The sequence below is a fragment of the Maniola hyperantus genome, chromosome 3 (genome assembly GCF_902806685.2).
Source record: "Maniola hyperantus chromosome 3, iAphHyp1.2, whole genome shotgun sequence".
In the NCBI taxonomy this organism is placed as follows: Eukaryota; Metazoa; Arthropoda; class Insecta; order Lepidoptera; family Nymphalidae; genus Maniola; species Maniola hyperantus.
The window spans coordinates 11,161,080-11,181,791 of NC_048538.1; the positions used below are offsets into that span (position 1 = coordinate 11,161,080).

General features: G+C 33.6%; 3 protein-coding genes across 4 annotated transcripts; 2 read left to right on the top strand and 1 right to left on the bottom strand.

Annotated features, from left to right (window-relative positions):
• The first annotated feature begins 28 nt into the window (after positions 1-28).
• Positions 29-14,224, top strand: LOC117996642 (obg-like ATPase 1). Of its 2 annotated transcripts, none has more exons than XM_069509352.1 (11): positions 29-200; positions 1,583-1,772; positions 9,801-9,857; positions 10,442-10,569; positions 11,221-11,396; positions 11,484-11,561; positions 11,648-11,745; positions 12,115-12,255; positions 12,898-12,994; positions 13,192-13,339; positions 14,046-14,224. In XM_069509352.1, the coding sequence occupies exons 2-11, from the start codon at positions 1,588-1,590 to the stop codon at positions 14,129-14,131; spliced, it is 1,194 nt and encodes a 397-aa protein (XP_069365453.1). In that variant the 5' UTR covers positions 29-200; positions 1,583-1,587; the 3' UTR covers positions 14,132-14,224. The 2 variants fall into 2 exon arrangements, with proteins under 2 accessions (XP_069365453.1, XP_069365452.1); XM_069509351.1 differs by having other exon boundaries at positions 30-205; positions 1,587-1,772.
• LOC138404695 (adenylate kinase 9-like) lies at positions 2,633-7,229 on the top strand. Its single transcript, XM_069509289.1, has one exon. The coding sequence runs from the start codon at positions 2,942-2,944 to the stop codon at positions 7,037-7,039; it is 4,098 nt and encodes a 1,365-aa protein (XP_069365390.1). The 5' UTR covers positions 2,633-2,941; the 3' UTR covers positions 7,040-7,229.
• A 384-nt stretch (positions 14,225-14,608) lies between the features above and the next one.
• BBS9 (Bardet-Biedl syndrome 9) lies at positions 14,609-19,703 on the bottom strand. Its single transcript, XM_034984758.2, has 11 exons — positions 19,375-19,703; positions 18,900-18,988; positions 18,157-18,421; positions 17,653-17,764; positions 17,425-17,566; positions 16,892-17,206; positions 16,239-16,724; positions 15,819-16,135; positions 15,560-15,735; positions 15,354-15,483; positions 14,609-14,997 (listed from the first exon to the last, which is right to left on the bottom strand). Exons 1-11 carry the CDS (start codon positions 19,629-19,631, stop codon positions 14,758-14,760), a joined length of 2,529 nt encoding a protein of 842 aa, XP_034840649.1. The 5' UTR covers positions 19,632-19,703; the 3' UTR covers positions 14,609-14,757.
• Positions 19,704-20,712: the final 1,009 nt, after the last annotated feature.

The following is a 20,712-nucleotide window of genomic DNA, read 5'->3' on the forward strand; positions in this document are numbered from 1 at the left end:
CTAAGATAGCATACCATGATTGTAGTAGAAGGGTAGTCTGTGGTCACAACTCGCACGCCGACTTGTCAGACGTGATTGTAATTTGTATTCGTGTTTTTACTATTTAATTAATGTACAAAGTTGTGCTTACTTTATTGTGTTTAAAACAAGTGTAAAAATAAGCTAATACCGTTTTATCAAAGCTACTTATTTTGGATAAATCCAGGTATGAAAAAGAGGTTATCTTCCTGTCAATCATTTTTACCTAAAGAATTTTTATTATTTAATTTATTTTTCTGTATGAATACATAGCACAAAAATATTAAAGTTAAAAACAACAAGTAAAGTATTCTCTCTAAAAGAAGTAAAGATTCTTTAAGATTGTTATTGTGATTGTTATGAAAATATTCACACAAAATATAATTTTATGTGAATGAAACTATGTTATAGTGTGTGCAAAATAAGTAGTCTAATCTGAAGTTGCTTGCAACATGGCATATATGTATTTAATCCTATGATGGCGGTTTACGCAGCTCATAGACTAAGAATTAAACACACAAGCCCGGTTCAGTGCAGCATGTCTATATTAGACTACCCTATCTTGCGCGCAGTATAAATAGTAATTGAAATAACAAATACAATAGGTACCTACTGTTAAGTACCTGTATACTTTTACTAAATTTTCCTTGCAACATCTTAAGTATATTTGACAAATTCAATGTCTATGCAGTGCCTTCTATCTAACTATGGTTGGTTAAATTTTATTTTTAAACATTAAAAATAGACCTATTAAGAATAGTTAAGAGTTTTTGATCTACAAGTTGCAACATCCTAATTCAGGATGTTGCAATATTGCAACTTCCTGAATCTAAGACACAAAAATCATTATGAACTCATGTTTAGGTATATTTTTATGCTAGAATTTAAATAAGTACTGTTATATAGGAACTTTTTGAATTGTCTAAGGTTTGTCTGTCAGTAATGACTTTATGCTTTTCCTACTCAGAAGAATGAGCTAGAAAGTCAGCAGCTCAGCTCAAACAATGCTCACTGATAATGAACTGCTGAATAAAAATTATGCAATTTCCATTTTTAGCATTCTGAACCTGAAGGGTAGAAAGGGACCCTATTACTAATCGTGCAATGTCTATCCGTCAGTCTGTATCTTGTGAACCATAATAGGTAGAGAGTTGAAATTTTCACAGAAGCCACTATAACAACAAAATATAATGAAAATTTCAAAATTACTGCTATAAAAATTAATTAAAGTGTTATTTCTTGTACAATAGTACTCACACTTGACTGATATTTTTTACCTGTTGTCTTTTATACTGTCTTATATATGTTAATCAGGTTATGCTTACCTCACAATAAAGATTTATTATTATTCACCCCATGACAGTGACCATTCAGATGTATAGTGTGTACAAAACAAGTAGTCCAATTTGAAGTTGCACATGGCAGTTTGAGCTAGTCATAGACTAAAGATGAAATACATTAGCTCTGTTGGGATCTGTTTTTTACAAGGCGCAGTCATGCACCTCGTGTTTAGACTGGGGTACTTATTTTGCTCATACTATAAGAAAATCTTATTATTTACTTTTCAGAATGCCTCCTAAAAAAGTAGAGGAACCAGAAAAGAAACCACTCATTGGTAGAGTTGGTACTAACTTAAAAGTGGGTATTGTTGGAGTACCAAATGTTGGAAAGTCAACATTTTTCAATGTGCTCACTAAAAGTCAAGCTGCTGCTGAAAATTTCCCATTTTGCACCATCGACCCTAATGAAAATAAGTATCCATTTTTTCTTTAATCTTAGTATATAATATAATATTATATATATATATATATATAATAATAGAATGAAGGATATGACATGTTGCATCACAAAGAAGGATAGGTATTTCTTTTGCTTTTGCCAGTTGGTAAACAGTTTGTATATCTCAGTTTTGACTTGATTGTAGGTAAGGATATTTTGGGATAATTAATACTAATATTATAAAATGCAAAGTGGCATGGTAGTTAACAGTGAACACAGCTATTTTACCTACAGTGGCCTTGGTACGGTTCATTGCTAGATTAAATTACCAAGATCGTAAATACCTATTCATAAGTTTACGTCGAATTTCGTCCAGAAAGAAATTGGAGTACCACGGAGACTCCACATCCCTTGTCTTAATGCCAGTCTTGTCTGTCCTACCCCTGAAATGTTTTGGTAAATTGTGAAGTGAAGAGTCCTTTGGTGTAGTGAATTATAAAAAACAGTCATTCAGCCAGCCAGGTAATCAGTCAGATTTGACCTTTATTTACCATATTAGTTTCATTTCATTTAACTTATTATTCATGCATTCCAATATTGATTATAATATTATGTATAAATTATTAAACAATTTTTTATAATTACAATATGTAAACCCCGTTGGGGCACAGCAATTTTAGTAGGGAGACGGCGAGAGAGTTAACTAGCAAAGACATTAGCTATAAAGCTACTAGTGACACTTTAGATTTTAAGATTCTTAATTAAGCTCCTAAAGTATAGATGAGCTTATACATATATCATATTAGTAATAATAATAATATAGTTAGGTATTACTATACCTAACTATATTATTATTAAAATATGTAAAAAGTAAAAATGATATAGTTGAGCTTATTTGAGGCCAGCCCAACATGGGCCTCGCAAATTGCTAATGCGCATGGCCGCCAATTTAGTGACGTCAGCACTAGACTGAAGTTTCGAGCTGATTGTTATGAGACATGGTTCCAGCCAGCGCAATAGCAATTTGCGGGACTGAGCTTTTCTGAGCTTTTTGGTCAAAGAGTAGCAATCATAGATGTATAATATAAATAGTATTAATAGGTATCTATGGTAGCAATCCATAAATAATAAAAGTAAATAATTATAAGAATAAAAAAATTAATTTGTCAAAATTTGACATTTGCATAAATATTTTTACTAGAAAATGATAAACTTTGAAGATTTTAAAAATAATGTTAAGCTGACTGATGAATTTAATGTACACCAAACAAATGTGAATAAAAATGTTATATACAATGGCCATCAGAAATTGTTTACATGTAACACCACAAATGAGTTCAAAAGACAACCTTTGGCAGCAGCTGTTCTGGGCTTGAATAATACTGACATCCCACTTCCTAATGATGTAGAATACCATAATTGCTGGACAGATATGGATGCGCAAGAGGCATACCTAAAACTGAAACCCAAAACTTTTTTGATCCTCGGGAAACAAGGGACTGGATGCTACAGTTTAGGAGAATCTCTGTCTAAAAAAATTAATTGTGTTCACCTATGCCCAAAAAACGTTTTGGTGGATGAACTTGACCAAAAAAGTATTACAGGGAAATGCTTAGACTTCAATATGCGACATAATAAAGTTTGCAAGTTTAATACAATATTGACAATTATGAAAAAAAAATTAAAATCACCTGCAGTACAACACAGAGGTTTTGTTATCTCAGGATTGCCTTTAGTTACTTCAAGCAAAGATATAAAATATTTATTCAGTACATTACAAGCAGAAGAATCACTTATGATTATTGAAGATATATTACTTGATTTAGTATGCAATCTAAAGAAGAAAAAATTGAAAAAGAAAAAAACATCTGAATATTCCTTGCGTTCTGACAATTCTGAGATACCTGGTGAAGGTGAGGTAGAAGAAGAGCAAGCTGAACCAGAATTAGAAGAAGTAGAAAATGAAAAACAAGTAGTTGAGCTTCCTAAATTTTTGCTAGATTCTTGCAGTGACATTGTATTTCCTTCAAAAGCATACTATAGCACAAAAAAGTCTATATTGTTGCAACAACTTTATGAATTATTTGATTTAATACCTGATATTGTTATATATATCACTTGCCCAAATGCAGATACTGTTACAAAAAGAAGTCGACTTTTTTTAAACTATATTAACAGCTCTAATAATTTTAATCCGTTTAGTAGTAGTGAAGACATTGAATTAAGATGGCCGACATCTTATGTTATGTCCGAATATAAAAAACCATTTGATACCTATGTTATCAATCCTAAATACAACTGTGCACAACCTATACATTTTGAGAAAAATGCAACAGAACAAATCTGCAATTTTAAAACGATCACATCTTTTCTTGATGAAAAATTAAAGGAGTTTGATCCACGTTTTATTATAAAACTAGATGGGCGGACTTCTGTTCATCAAATGATAAATTACACAATGGAAATATTGCAACTTATGCCCATAAAACCAGTACTTATTCCAAAACCCCTGTATCTTGAAGAATCCATAGAGGATATAGATGAATTTTGGACTAAAGTGGAAGACTTAAACGTAATCCGAAGTGGTGTTATGAAATTTAACAGATATGCCTCACCTTGGTATAATAGATGTCCAGTTCAACTTAAGAAAAGACAGTCTGTACAAGGAAGTCCCAAGTTTGCAGTAACTTTCTTTAAGCACATATATCTACTATCTTCACTTGATGCTATGGTGTCATTCTGTAGAAATCCTCGTCCTTTTTTAAAGCTAAAATATTTGGAACCAACTTGTCGTTTTATAATAGTGGGTACAAGGTATTCGGGAAAGACCATGGTTGCTAAATGTTTATCTTGGTTGTTCAATGCACCTATTATTTGTTACCAAACATTGTTAAGAAATGAAGCACTTAAAAAATACAACAACTATGCTAAAACTATATTATCCGAAATAACAGCAAGCATTGAAGATGCTCGGTTTGCCCAATGGCAAAGTCTAGAGTTAGAAAGAATATCTAATTTGAATACATGGTTCAATACAGTATCTAGCACATTATCTAGTTATGTAAAATTACTTTCCAAAAAATTAAACGATGAAAGCATTGAAGGTGATACTGTATTTTTAGGTAAATTTAATTCTCTAAGGAACCAGCTTTCCTTTCTACCGATAGATGATTTACTCGAGTGTGAAAATGCATTAATAGGTAAAAATTTATTGAAATATGCTCCTGCTTTTTTGACGATTGAAACATGCAAACCTACAATACCAGTTCTAGGTGATAACGATGTCACTGAAGCAATATCTGATTATATAAAAGTCAATGAATTACAAAAAGAAATAGAACCAACACTTGAAGAACTAATGTTTGAAGTTATTAATCTTATACAGACAGATTCCAAGTCTAATGAAGAGTTTAAAAATCAAGTGTTTAGCAAATTTATAATCGACGGGTTTCCATCAGATCCGCAATATTGGGATTATTTAACAGTGTCTAAACTATTACCCGATTACACAATAGCTTTAATTGAAAATAGAGAAGTTGACGCTGACTTAATGCAGCGTTATTTTGAGATAGAAACATGCGTTAAGAAATACCAAGAAAGATACTCGTTAGCAAATGATGTTTTGTTAAAAACTAAATTACTTCAAGATAAGCCTTCAGACTCGACACTCATAGACATGCAAATTATAATTGATGAGACAATAAAGGATGCACTTGACCCAATATTTGGGTACGAAAAAAAAAGTAACGATTTACAGACTTTTGCTGGAAATATTGAAAAATTTCGTGAAGATTGGGATAACTTAAAAATAAAGTTACAGGAAAATTATAAATTATTTGTAGAAACAGAGCTTGGAGGAAAAAGTGATATTCAAGTACTAGATGAGGTCTTGCTTAAAATACGTAAAGGCTATTGCAAACCTTGCTCAAGTAATGAGGAGGAAGAACCTGAAAACCATGCAGATGAATACGAGTTCCCTAAAGATGATTTGGCGTATAATGATTCGAGAAATTTAGGTGAAATAAATATATACTGTCCAATAGCATTTTATGATTATCGTGTTCTTCGGGAAGGTAAACCGGAATTGACGGCAACATACGACAATAAACGTTACTATTTCAGCAACGAGGAATGTCGTGAAACATTACAGTATGATATAACGAAGTATTTATCATTTAATAAACCGTTTAAAAATATTCCACCATTGAGAATATGTGTTATCGGAGCTATAGGAAGTGGGAAAACAGCAGTATCTAAAATTCTAGCGAAAGAACTTGGTTTAATACACATCGATTTTACCGAATTTCTAAATACTTTCTTAATTCCTAAACATTTTAAAAAAGTTGGGTGGCAATATGAAAATAGTTTCACTGACACTATTACCGAGGATGATGAAGTGGTAGAATTTCAGATGGATGACGAAAATTTGAACATATTTGCTGAGCTTTTTTCTAATGAACAAGAACTGCGAAGGATGATAAGCAATTATATTGAACGAGGGTCACCCTTATTGCCTTTAATTATGCAAACATTAATCAAGAAACTTTGGTTTGAAAATCCATTTAAAACTACTGGAATCATAATCGATGGGTATCCCAAATTTCCTACCGATATAGAAGACATGACAAACTGCTTTTGCATCCCTGATATAATAATAGAATTAGAAGGAAGCTTGGAAACTACTTTAAATAGACTTTCAGCTGTTAAATTAAATGATTGGAAATTACAACTAAATGAAGCAAAAGATAAAGCTAAAAATAAATTAGAAGCAAAAAGAAAAGAATGGCGAAACTTTGTTACTAAATCAGTTGTAATTAAACTAATAATTGATGAAATTTTAAACAATACTGTTTTAGACACAGAAGAAGTTTACCCTATTGCAAATTTGTCCACACAACTCAGTACGATAATAGATGCCCATCCATCTGGTTCTGCTAACGTAGACGCCAATTTATTTACAACTTATAATGAGTTTGTTCGAAAAAATCCAGAACCAGTAGATGAAAGTCAGTGGGAAAAAGCTGAAGATGTTCTTGAAAAAATAAACAATAGATTGGAAAGTATTTTTGAAATTGATGACGAAAATATTCAAAACTTGAAAGAGATTGCAGAAGAACAAAAAATTAAAATTACATCTTTAGATGCTAAGAAGCCTATATATAAAGTTATCAGAAGAACATTGACCAAATTATCTGATTTTCGAAATAGATCTGAATCTTTTTTTGAACAAACTTTTATTATAAATTGTGATATAGCTAAAATACTTTTGTTAGAAGGTTTTTTTTTTACTAAGCAAATTTAATAGAATGTGTCCAGTGTTCATCATGGAAAATCCTCATACAATATTCAACTCCTACAACATAAACAAACGTAAAAATAAAATATATCCTGTAATTCATCGAGCATACATATACTTTATTTCATCCGAAGAAAATGTAAAGAAATTCAGGAAAAATCCATTAAAATATGTTCAAGATGATACCATTAAACACTTTATAGGATATACTTTAAGGATTGGTGTTATAGGACCTCCTAAATCGGGAAAAAGTAAATTAGCAGCCAAACTTGCCGAAATGTATGGACTGATTTGTATATCAAAAGGAATGGCTATACGACATGTACTAGATAACATGGATTGGACAGTTTTAGGAATGAAAATATTGGCATTACTACGCGCAGGACAAATTATTGACACAGAACTTATTATGAAAGCTGTGCTTACAGTTGCAATGGATTATCGTACAATTACAAATGGTTTTATACTAGATGGCTTTCCAGAATCGCCTCATGAAGTGCATGAACTCTCTGGATTTGGTCTATTTCCTCTTATTATGTTTGATCTTAACACTGATAAAGAAATAATTTTGAGAAACTCTCAATACGAAATTCATTATAATATACTTGATAGAAAACCACCATATCCTCGTCCTTTTATTGAATACAGATATAACAAATGGTATGATGAATGTGCAAGACTTAGAGACTGGATTAATCAAGATACACAAAATCTTTATGTCATTAACGGAAATAATTCTAAATGGCAATGCTTTGTTGATGCTTGCAAGATAATAGAATTTATAATCGAAAAGATATATTACTACATAACAAACTTCAAATCCAAAATTGTGCCTGTAGACGTAATGTGTATTTCTAAAGAAACATTCCAGAAAAGAATGTCTTCTTACCAAAATCTATGTCCAGTTTGTTTCAACAAAAATACTTTACGCCACAGTGGTTTCCCACTCTATAATAAAGGCCTCGTCCAATATGAAGACTGCTTTTACTGGATTTGTGCAGAGCATTTCAACCTTGTACTACAAGACCCACACTTATTCTTGCATTCTAAGAAAATTGTTATTCCAGAAATTCCTGCTATTGTTAAATCAGTAAATCTTTCACTTGTATATGAAAATGGAATTTGTATAGTAACATATGCTGAAAATTTACCATCGCAAAAAATTATCAGGGGTGAAAATGGATTTGCAGCTGCTTATAACAAAAATACTTATTTGTTTTGCAGTTCCGAGTGTCTTAATAAATTTCTACTTAAACCTCATATGTATTACAATATTAAGGTTTTTAAAGAACTTGATATTTTTCCAAAAATTACCTTAAATAAATTACCTCATATTGGTTATCTTGAGCAAACGGTTGGTAACATCATGACAGATGCATGTTGTGCTGTAAATGTAATTCGTCCAAAATATCCTGGTTTATCTACACAATTGTCAGCTGTCATATATATAGCACTATATTTGAAAACTCATAATTCTAATTCTAATGCATCCTTATTATCCATGTACAGTAAAACCTTTAAAGTTTATGAGGCCAGATGTAAACTAATTATTGAAATAGGACTACGATTGCGATCAATGGATAATCCTTTTGCCAACTATCCGAAATGTTGTGGTAAAGAACATCAATCTAAAAAAAATTATTCCGATACTTTACAAAAGTATCCAACCCCAATTTCTACAAGTAACACCAGTCTTTTTATAGAAGCTGATTATACAAAATTTTTTTAGAAATACGTTTTATTTTATCGATCCATAGTAAAATAAGGAAGGAACCCCTTGCAGTTTCTTTCAGCCTGCCCTTCCTTTCGTCTTTGCCAGCCATTTTACTCATAAACTATATACCTTTTCGTAAAGCTCATCCGAACAACTATCATAAAAAAATTACCGTTGAAGTTGATCATAATGATACGGATAAAATTCTGTTGTACACAATCTCTAAAATAAACTAAAATTATATTCCTAATTATATATTGCTATTAAATTATTTCATATTAAACATTATGAAAGGGATAGCAATATATTGCTATCCCTTTCATAATGTTTTCTGTGGAAGAGGATATTACTCCATATTTTAGACCTCCCAATTTAGTTTATAGATATAGATTGTTTACAAGAGCTTCATTTTCATTTTCAATGATAGAGGTTATAAACAATAACAAGAAAAAATTATTATTTTGCAGTTTTAGTTGTATTGAGTAATATCATTCTTACTTTTATAGGTAGGTAATAAAAAGTTAATAGAATGACGTTAAGCGTGTTCTGGCCAGTTATTTTGATGTTTTAACTATGTTAATTATGGTAGTTTTCGTTTTAATAAATATGAACAAATATACGTAAAAGTTGTTTTATTTGATACTAGCTGATGCCTGCGGCTTCGTCCGCGTGGATTTACGTTTTTCATAATCCCGCGGGAACTCTTCAATTTTCCGGGATAAAAATTAGCCTATGTGGTCCTTCCCCCGGGATGCAAGCTATCTCTGTACCAAATTTCGTCAAAATCGGTTGAACGGTTGAGCCGTGAAAAGCTATCATACAGACAGGCAGACGCACTTTCGCATTTATAATATTAGTAATAAATGTAAAATAGATTGTTACATACGCTAAAGACAACCTAGGGCACTTAGTTTACATATTTTGTATTTTATCGAGCGCTACTTTAGCACTACTGTGTAATGTGTTACTCATGAGCCATGACCGAGTACGAAAGCTAATAGTAATATTAACGTAACATGATATTGATAAAGGTTTATTTATTTCAGCAAGTAGGGTACCAGTCCCGGACGAGAGGTTTGATTTTCTCTGCGAGTATCACAAACCAGCCAGGTACTACCACCTTATATATTTTAGTAACGGCAGAAATAAAGAATGATCAATTTATAGTTGGCGACAGGTCGAGATGGCAATCGGGGTATGAGGCGGGGGGATATGTCACCCGCCCTATCCCTTACCGGATCAGTGCGTCCCCCCAGTCCTTACCACGATTGCCATGTCGACCTGTGTAATCTGTCGATAAGTTATTAAGCTACGTTGTATTTGTCAAAAATTGTCTGGTCTTTACATGGAAGTAGGAAGTACATACTCAAGTACTTAGTATATCTACGGGTCTTTGCTGTAACTAGTGTAACTTATCGACAACTTAGGTAGGTACATACAGAATATTTTAGTAAGGCAGAATGTAATGTACATCAGCCTTTAGAATGACATTTCGGCTTTGTAGAGCGTTGTCTCTGTCACTCATACCTATATGACGTTTTGTCGGTCTCAACGACACTAAAGTTCGAGGTTCATTACTTTCGGCCGCGTACTGTAATTTCGACCGTTAAAGAATTGTGAAAAAAATGTAAGTAGATAAAAATATTCATTTTCTATTTTGTGTATAAAAATACTTATGTTATTATAAATTTCAGTAAAGTCCCAGCGTTTCTGAATATAGTAGACATTGCGGGATTGGTTAAAGGCGCCGCAGAGGGGCAGGGTCTTGGCAATGCATTCTTGTCACATATAAAAGCTTGTGATGCTATTTTTAATCTATGCAGTGAGTAGTTTATCATAATCATTGATTTATATAAAGACTCAATATGTAGTTTGTACGCTTATTGCGCCAAATCAAACTAGATCAGTCGATTTGGCTCCAATCTTAACTAAAATCCCTTCATGGATCCAAAATATAATTTATAGTATGGATGAAATAAAATGGAAAAAAACTGCCACACTTTTTGAATAAGCGAAAGCACAGTCAAAATCTAAATCTAGGTAGGTATACTACCTATATATGAAAGAAAATGCTGACTGACTGATCTATCAACGCACAGCTCAAACTACTGGATGGATCGGGCTGAAATTTGGCATATAGGTAGATAGCTATTGTGACGTAGACATCCGCTTAGAAAGGATTTTTTTTTAAATCAACTCCTAATAGGATCAAATAGGGGTTTAAAATTTGTGTAGTCCACGCGGACCAAGTCACAGGAAGCTAGTATCATAACAAAAAGAAAAGTCCGACACATTAACGCCCAGTCCAAGGCCTTGGACCTAGAAAGGTGAAACAGAGAGGTTTTTAAAATTCCCACATTAAAGGAAACAGAAAGGATTTATATTTTCTAAGGAAACTTAGGAACCTTAAAAAACTGAACAATTGAAGTGTAGGGACCCATACAAAACCTAATTTTATTCTGGAATATTGTAGGAGCTTTCGACGATGAAAGTGTAATTCACGTAGACGGTGAAGTGGATCCGATTAGAGATTTAGAAACTATTGCAGAGGAACTGCGTCTGAAAGATATAGAACAACTCATGCAAAACATTGAGAAACTAGACAGGACCGTCAATCGCGGTGGAGATAAGAAACTTAAACCGGAATTCGTAAGTTACACATAAACAAATCATGACCCCCACACCCCATAATATAATTATAATGTGTAAGTACTCAAAAGTCTTATTATTTTTCAGGAAGCACTAGCGAAAATCAAAACGATTCTTGTCGAAGAAAAAAAGCATATTCGTTTTGGCGATTGGAGTGCTGCTGATGTATGTATAATATGTTTGTCAAGTTATACAATAGATATTGTTGTATTTATACAGCCGGTGACAAAGTCTCCATTGATATATTTCAGATTGAAGTGCTGAACAAATACCTGTTTCTCACATCAAAGCCAGCTTTGTACCTTGTGAATTTGTCGGAAAAGGATTACATTAGAAAAAAGAATAAATGGTAAGTTTTAAATAATATTATTTACAATTTTTATATATATTGTATCTTAAATCTATCGATCAGTTACAGCAACGTAGTTAGGTAGGTATTTGTCAATAATTGTATGGTATTTTTTTGCATTTATTTTGCAATAATTATAAATAGTAACTTATCGACAGACTACAGATAGATTAATTACTAAGTTAACCGATGGAAATTGGCCGTAAATTAATGTCGATGTTAGGCTTTAAGGCCTAATATCTCAATCTTAGTACTATCTTATAGTTACTATCAAATATATAGTATATTTCTACGAAACTTGCTTCTTGCTATCAAATAGTTTCCCTACGAAGTCCATACAGAAAAACCATGTTTGTCATTCCTGTATAGGTTACCGAAGTTAAAGGAATGGATTGACAAGAACGACCCTGGAGCGCCTCTTATACCGTTTTCTGGTGTTTTAGAGAGTAAATTAATGGACATGGACCCTGATGAAAAACAGAAATTCCTTAAAGAAAACAACGTTACAAGGTAGGCATTTTACTATTCATACGTTATAAGCATTTTCATATTTTATTATTTTTCATCTTAAGAGAATCATTTTTGTGAAATAAAAAGAGAAAAAAATTGGCAGTCAGTGTGTTGACAGAAGTGAAAACGTAAAACTATGAAATAACAGTGCTTTTTTTAAATTTTCATATTAATTCATAGAGATAGTATTATATTAATTGTAGTATCAATATTTATACGTAGGTATATTTATATACAGTATCGAACGCGCATACCTTACGCTTAACACGCAATAATTATAGCTACAGTTATAAAAATTAGCATGTCGGTGACGTGACTGAAGTTTTTACCCATGTAAAAATCGCCTAGAGCGTCTAAGTGAGTGTTCACTTACAAAAAAATCAGCAACGAAATATGTTTTAGACAGTTTATATATTTTAACCTGATTTTAACAAAGCACATAATACACAATTTTTAACTGCCGATATTTTGACTCAGTTGCATGAGTCGTGGTTACGATGGGACTGACTCGCTCATGCAACTGAGTGGAAATATCGACAGTTGAAAATCGGCTAATTAATCGTGGTATGTAGCCGTTTTATACAATAAAATATGCCGTTAAACCACGATATAAGCTTAAAATTATAAAAAATGTTGTTTCAGTGCCCTAGATAAAATAATCGTGCAAGGGTACAAAGCGCTACAACTGGAATACTTCTTCACTGCTGGTCCCGATGAAGTTAAAGCTTGGACCATTCAGGTATTTGCTATATTTGTATCCTTACTTTTCGTTTTTATTTTGGCTATAATGGTTTTATGAAGCATATTTTTAACTATTGCCAGTGTAGTGTTTCTTTATATACTTTACGTAGCGTTATCGTTGTGATTTCACAATACCATCAATTTTTTACTTAAAATAACTATTGAATAACAAGTGAAATATTTTTTTGTTAACAGAAAGGCACAAAAGCGCCTCAAGCTGCCGGTAGGATCCACACGGATTTCGAGAAAGGTTTCATAATGGCTGAAGTGATGCATTTTAAAGACTTCAAGGAAGAGGGCTCCGAAGCCGCGTGTAAATCTGCGGGCAAATACCGACAACAAGGTATCTACTTACCATGCTCTTTTAGTGCCTATAGATTTAAGTACCATAGTGGAGCCATTACAAACGTGCGAACTGAGTTATGAATCATTACGATCATATTATGATTGTGAGAATGCTGAATAAGTTGTTATCGATGAAAGGGATGTCGTGCGGAGTGCGGACGCAGGTAGCTGGGGCGACGCGATATCGACAAATCCTTTTTTTACTGCTATACACAACACGAGAGAATCAGGTTCAATTATAGTTTAAGTGCGAGCGAGAGGTCCAATAGCCGTAATAGGTAGAGACTTACTAGTAAATATTGAGAGATGTACTAGCAAGAAATAATAAAAAATCTGATGTTTTTTACTAATTTTTAAAGTGGCAAACACCCCTTTACCTAGAAAAAAAAAAACTCGAAAACGATACACTTTTGCATAAGCACTTTAGGGGTCGTTTGATAGCTAATGTCCTGTACTATAACCCCTTGACAAGATCGTGTCCTATTTTTTTGTAACCCTGTATATCTCGGTTCACGTGACCAAGTGAGCCTGGCCTGGTACTAAGTATGACAGAAATTTCGTATAGTCCGAAATTCTGAAAGGCTGGCAACGCATTGGTGGTTCCTCTGGTGCTGCAAATGTTCATGGGCGGCGGTAATCACTTAACATCAACATTTTTATTAAAAAAAAAAAACAAACTGATAACCGCCAATTTCTTTTTTCAGGTCGCAATTACGTAGTTGAAGACGGTGACGTAATATTCTTCAAGTTCAACGCGGGGGCAGGTCTAAAGGACGCCAAGAAGAAATGACGCGACAAACTGCTTCTGCTCCTCGTACACATGTTGTATCTCAACCTTGCGCTCTACTCGCTCCTACACGTCGCTTGAAGGGTGGACACTTTTTTATACATAATAATTTATTTATAGTATGTATCTCAGCATTTAATTAATTAAGCTGGTTCAGACACAGTGCGATCCGTGCGGTTGAACTGTTGCGGCTCTCTATTTGGTAATTTTTTAAAAATAAACAGCAGCTTTTAGTTAGTATAATAATATAATGTAGATACTACCGTAAGTACACAAAATCCATGATTTTTATACATTAAATCTGGCTTGGTTATTGGCTGAATTTTTGTAAGATTACAAAAAAATCGATTTTAGCCATAAGCGCAAGTGTTATTTCGATAAAAAGTATTGCAATTGTCACATTGGTTGCATTAAAGTTTGTAAATAAAAGTTTGTCTTCGATCAATAGTCTTTTACAGAATAGCCATCATATTTTATGTGTTTGATATTTTACAACCGCTCAGCGCACTTTTCATATCCTCCGTTGCGGTTTTCATTCTGTCTGAGCTAGCATAAAAGCTTGTTCTTGTTTGTCAATTTTATCGTATTACGAATTTGTAAATTCTTATTGACTTGTAATAAATATATAGTTATATAACTTCAACAAATTCTTCTATACGTGTTATACTCCCCTCACTAGCTGTTTCTTGTACATTGAAAAACACTTTTTCCAAAATAACGCGCAATTGTTTCAGAAGCTTTTTAAGGTTAGTGTGTGAAAGTATGTCTTGGTCAGTAACAGGCGCTAGTTTTTCTTTATCCTTTTCCGATTTTTTGATGATCTTATTGAGAATGTAGGATGAGACTTGCGCAACGGCTTCCTCCCATTCCTTAAAAAATTAAGAGTGAATTTAGATATTACATCGGTAGTGAGTGAGTCAAGACCAAGAATGATCAATCGACGTCATCTCTAAACCAACATTACAAAATAATGCATTGATGATCCTCATATTTTTAACTAGCTTAAGCTCGCGACTTCGTCCGCGTGGACTACGCCAATTTCATACCCCTATTTTACCCCTTTAGGGGTTGAATTTTCAAAAATATTTTCTTAGCGGATGCCTACGTCATTATAGCTATCTGCATGTCAAATTTCAGCCCCATCCGTCCAGTAGTTTGGGCTGTGCGTTGATAGATCAGTCAGACAGTCGGTCACCTTTTCCTTTTATATATTTAGATTACTCACTTGAAAATGACCATTTAGTGTCTCTAAAGATAACATTTCTTCGATAAGTTTGACCTTTAGGTTATCGGTAACTGCTTCTTTCATAACGTAAACAATGAGGGAACCGATTGTCCGCAAAGTACTACCTGCTCTGAAATTTAAATCATCAGTTAAGTACTTAAAATCCATAATAATATTTTAAAGTTCAATAATTTTCTTTTATATACCTAACTACACAGTTTTTGCCTTGTATAATCTCATAAGCTACGGTTTTGATTCGTTCAAGTGTATCTTTCATCAAAAATTCCAATGGATCACAATCGCCCGGTGGTAACGATCCATACTGAACCAATAATCTCTTTTGGACCAAAGTAAATTGTCTTTGAAGGACGTTCAGTTCTTCCTAAAAAGGAGATTAAATTCGTTAATTTTAAAATAGATAGTCTGTTAAATTTATGTCCTATAAAATTTGTATGAAGTCAATACCTCCAAATCTTTTAATTTAATTCTTTCCTTAGCGTGTGATTCGACGCTTTTTATAAACTTATGCATTATTTGCCGAATTATTTCTCCATTTATCGCAATATTTACTTCGAATTCCATCACTCCGATTCGAGTGTAATAGTCCTCTAGCTTCTTTATGAAGTGGTCTAACATTGGGGCTATTTCTGAAACTTCATTTGCCTCTATTCTGTACATATTATCATCGTATGCTTTGATGGTAACAGTTTTATTTGATGTCCGATATGCAAAAGTCAGCGTTTCTTTCGAAATGTAGCCCGCTAGTTCTTCTTTATTAAAGTCTGGAAAATTCATTAATTGAAAATAAAAGTATATAACGTAAAATAAAAGTTATAGGTGTCACTATCTAACACCTTTGTCGCTTCTCTGCGAGTAATATCCTACCTGTAAATAATTCAATCAAATCAGTTTTGATCTGATTTGTTTGAATAGTTATTTGATAACTGTTTTCTTCTACCGCCTCCACAGGAAGGCAATATAGATTCAGTGGAAGCAACGCCCTCTTAGAAAGTACTCTCACTTTTCCAATATTATCAATAACCGTAAATATAATATTTATCCCATTGTCCGATATATCAGTATCGCCAGATAGGAAAATTTGTGTTTCAATTATTTCTGTGCCATTGATAGTGTCCAGGCATATAGTGGTATCAGATGAACTTATAGGCGGTATACAATCATAAGTTATCTGTAGACTTTGTACTAATGTTGGGTCATCACACGTTATCACAGCAATCACTGAACAAGTTTGTAAAGGTTCAAAGTTATTTTCTATTGAAAACTGTGATGCAAGATTGTTGACCGGTTTTCCAAAATCAACTTTTATTTTGATTATATTATCATCTATTTCCGCACCTTGTACGTCCAATGCTGAAATTCATAAATAGGTAGTGAGAATAAAGTTTGATTTGATATGATCATTTTCATAATATTATGAATGTTCTGTTAAAAACATTAATTCACCCAAACCCAAACCATACAATGTGAGTTTTGGACATTTTACCTAATTGGAAAATTATAACAATTTCGTTTATTACCTTCTTTAGCAGTCACAATTCTTTGCAATGATTCCTCCACCATTTCCAATTCTGCCTGCACTTGTTTAGGATCAAATGCGTCATTGATTGGACTAGCGTTTGGGTTCAAGTCTGGTTCGGTTCCCAAATAACTAACATTGATTATCCCGTTAGTCGATAATGTTAATATTCCACCTGGCATGGTGCTTAGAAAACATCGGGAAAGAGATATTGCTTTGTGCCCCAAATCACATGACCACAACAGTGTCGTGGCTTCGTAAACGTATAACTTGAAATCTTCTGATGCTACCATTACAAGCATTCTTGAATTAGGTTCTGTTGATAAAATAGTGATCAACAAGACTCAGGGTGAGATCTATAGAGCGCATTCTGACTGCTTAGACTTAAAACAGAGTTAAAACAAGACAGAGCTATATCTTTCATATCGTCTCGTTTCGTCTCGTTTCTCGTTTTAACTCAGTCTCTATAGATAGATAGATCTCAGCCTAGGAATATCACAGCAATAAGGAACCTTTTAGCAAAATGAGTCTTACCATAATACCATCCAATTAAATAAGCGTGGAAGCAAATTGGTATGTAATCAAATCGCATCATATATTTCATTAAACCATTATCCTGGAAACAGTAAAGGTATCTTTCACCCAACGCAACAATACTGGCAAAAGTCGTGCTCGTCTGAAAATGTGAGCAAAAAATATTTTATAGACATCTACCACAGAAAAATATAAAAGTTGATTGATACCCTTTAAAAACTTACATACCCGAATCACTTGTATTGCCATAATTTCTTCCCCAGCATTGTAGGTCCATTGCGGTATATTATTCTTATTTGGTCTTACGCTTAACTCACTTAATTCACATAACTGTTGATAACTGAAAATTAACCAGAATAATCTTTTTCATTAGATATTATAATATGATAATATATTATGAAATAATAATTACCACCAATTAAAAAAGAAGTGAAACTGCCTTCGTGAATTTTTGAGGAAAATCGGGAAGAAGGTTAGTGCTACATTTTCGAATACAACTTCACCGACAATATAGTCCTATAGGAGGTAAGCGACAGGTCTAAATGGCAATGGAGGAGGGAACGCCCCGCACACCCACACAGCCCCTGCGCTAACCCGGTGCCGACGTGCGGGTGCGCAGGGCGTCCCCCCGCCTCATACCCCGTTTGCCATGTTGACCTGTCGCGGACTATACATACCTAATATTGCAATATCGAATACTCAGTTAAGATGATCGAAAAAAAATCCCTTTACCTGTAGATTTCCAATATCCAAGTCGATTTGCAAATTACGAATAAGTCACTGTTGGCTATGTAATTAATCGGTCCAGGTATTATGATATCACTGAAAATACACATGAACAAAAATGCGTCTTGATCAAAGAAACTCAGCGTGCCATCCAAAGCCTGAATACAAATGAGGTCTCTACTTTTCGAGTTTCCGAATGGACCACAAGTTGCCCTGTGAGCTCTTCTTGTGAAGGAATGTTTTATTACCGGAGCGATGTAGTTTTGGTCCCCTGAAATGGGATTTGAATTGAATATTAATTAGGTACACGGTATGTAAGTAAGGGTAACCACCCTTGTATTGATGTAGGAGTATACATGTGGCTTGGATCAGTGGTGAGCCTGTCCAGCACTGCAAATGATATCATCATTGTCAGGACCTGCATAATGAGGGCATCTGCAGGTTTCATGACTTATGACCAACGATGGATGGAGGGCTCTTAGCTTAGGTCTGTAATCTAACTGTTCTTTGACTTTCAATTTTTAGCAAGTTAACAAAGTAATTTTAAAAATTCAAATCTACTGTTGTTTCTTTCTCTGAAGTCTGTTATTTTGATTTATGAGTACTGTAAATATTACATACTCAAGTGAATTATTTAATAATTATGTGTATTTTGCTATACACTTATAGGGTCTCATTACTCATATGTACCTCATGTTATTCTTGTAAGTAGATACTTAATGAAAAATAAATTCAATCAAACAACTTACCAACATCAGCATGACCACCTTGTTTATCCAGAAGATATATAGCGTAACTATTTGGATGTAATATTAATATCTGACGATCGGCGCAGTCCCTTAGAGGAAAGTAAGATAAACTTCATTAATTTTTTAAATAAAAATCCGTTTATTATTTATCAATCCGCTATTAACCACAGAAGAACTGAAGAACATTTTTTTTTCTGTCTTAAGTTTTATTTTACCTAAGATGGGTATAACAGTCTTAGGAACAAATGCGATTAGAATGTCTGCCATGTTGGATTTGTCATGACGTCATATCATATTATAACCCCGTGCTATAACCATAACGCTACTGAAATTGACATAAATTAAGTCAACACGTGGTCAACACGCAATGCATTAAAAGCTTAGGGTAAGTACGTAAGTAGGACCTACTCATGATTCTTGAATTTTATTATAGGTTCTACTAATTATTCTCAATTTACAAAAATTATTTACTCACGTTAAAAATTTTCCTGTTCCAATCTGTAAAACAATATCATCCAATTGCGACTCTAAAATTGCATGCGACTCGTTTTGATCTGTACAAGGTTTGTAAACCTTCATAACAGAACTTTGCCCGAGAAGAATTAGATCACTATCGCTATGCAAATTGAACTTGTCTACGATTAAACAGTTCTCGTTCTGTATACCGTCCTCATATTCTTCACTTTGCGACTTTTCATTGGACCACCATTGATTTACTTTGAATATCGACATATCGAACTACTTAGAATACAGTTATTATTTCGTCTTAGATGGGTACGATATTAAAATAAAGGAAACCTTATAATTATAGTCGTCTTAGGTAGGTAGGTAAGGTAATTTAAATTGTTTGTGCTGTTTGGATACCAATGGCACCATGGTAACATACTTATAGATATATACGTTAGAACATATAGGTACACAAACTAGGCACCTAAATCAAGTAGGTAAATAAATAAATAAATAAAAATATTTTTTATTCAATTAAACTTTTACAAGTATTTTTGAATCGTCAGAGGCTGGTTTGGAATGCCTTTCCTACCGAGAAGAACCAACAAGAAACTCGGCGGTTTCTCTTTTCAAAGATTTGATAGGTATACAATATTATGCCCTGTATAAGAAAAGTATTTGCAGCCCTGCGCGTTGCCGGAATGAGCTGCAGGTCAAATCCACGCTCTTATCATTTAGATAATCTTCAATTGTGTAATAATATGCTTTTTTAGGAGCATACTTTAATAGATTTTTAAACTTGTGTTAAGGCAAGTCCAAAATAGTTCGCGGGATTTTGTTATAAAAGGTTATATATACCCATACCCACAAATGACTTTTGGACTTAAAGGTAAGTACAATGGGTAACTCAGCCTAGTGGTTATAAGGACGTCCACCTCCTAATCGGAGGTCAGCTCAGAGACAGTTTAGAAATTATAAACTCCCAAATTGTCCTGTCGGGAATCAAACCCGGGCCTCTCACTTATTAGCCACAGCGCTCACCACTGCGTCAGTAAGGTCGCCAAAGAGGCTCTTCTGAGGCGCCAAACTTCTTAAAGTTATTTGCCAGGTGCAATAAATTCAAAGCCCTACCTAACAACGCTGCCTTCTATGTTTAAAAAGTGGCTAACCCCTAAAAGTAGTTTTTGAGTTATAGCTTTGTAAATTTATCATGTATTTATTGAACATGCGCACAAAGACGTGCAAACGAACACGTCTGTGTGTGAAGCTTGGTGTGAAGTCATAGAGTATAATATAACAGCCAGTAACGGCATGTGCGACAAGGCTTTCTTGACACTTGAATGACATTGACAGAGGGGCGCTGTTG

What these genes read in the sequence shown, in the direction of transcription:
- BBS9 (XM_034984758.2), bottom strand. Translation starts at nt 19,631, where the DNA reads ATGTCGATATTCAAAGTAAATCAATGGTGGTCCAATGAAAAGTCGCAA. An exon ending in TGGCAATACAAGTGATTCGG is followed by an intron (nt 17,567 to 17,652) that starts GTATGTAAGTTT and finishes TCACATTTTCAG; the next exon opens with ACGAGCACGACTTTTGCCAG. An exon ending in AATTGTGACTGCTAAAGAAG is followed by an intron (nt 16,725 to 16,891) that starts GTAATAAACGAA and finishes TATGAATTTCAG; the next exon opens with CATTGGACGTACAAGGTGCG.
- LOC117996642 (XM_069509352.1), top strand. Translation starts at nt 1,588, where the DNA reads ATGCCTCCTAAAAAAGTAGAGGAACCAGAAAAGAAACCACTCATTGGT. An exon ending in GCGATTGGAGTGCTGCTGAT is followed by an intron (nt 11,562 to 11,647) that starts GTATGTATAATA and finishes GATATATTTCAG; the next exon opens with ATTGAAGTGCTGAACAAATA. An exon ending in AAAGAAAACAACGTTACAAG is followed by an intron (nt 12,256 to 12,897) that starts GTAGGCATTTTA and finishes ATGTTGTTTCAG; the next exon opens with TGCCCTAGATAAAATAATCG.
- LOC138404695 (XM_069509289.1), top strand. Translation starts at nt 2,942, where the DNA reads ATGATAAACTTTGAAGATTTTAAAAATAATGTTAAGCTGACTGATGAA.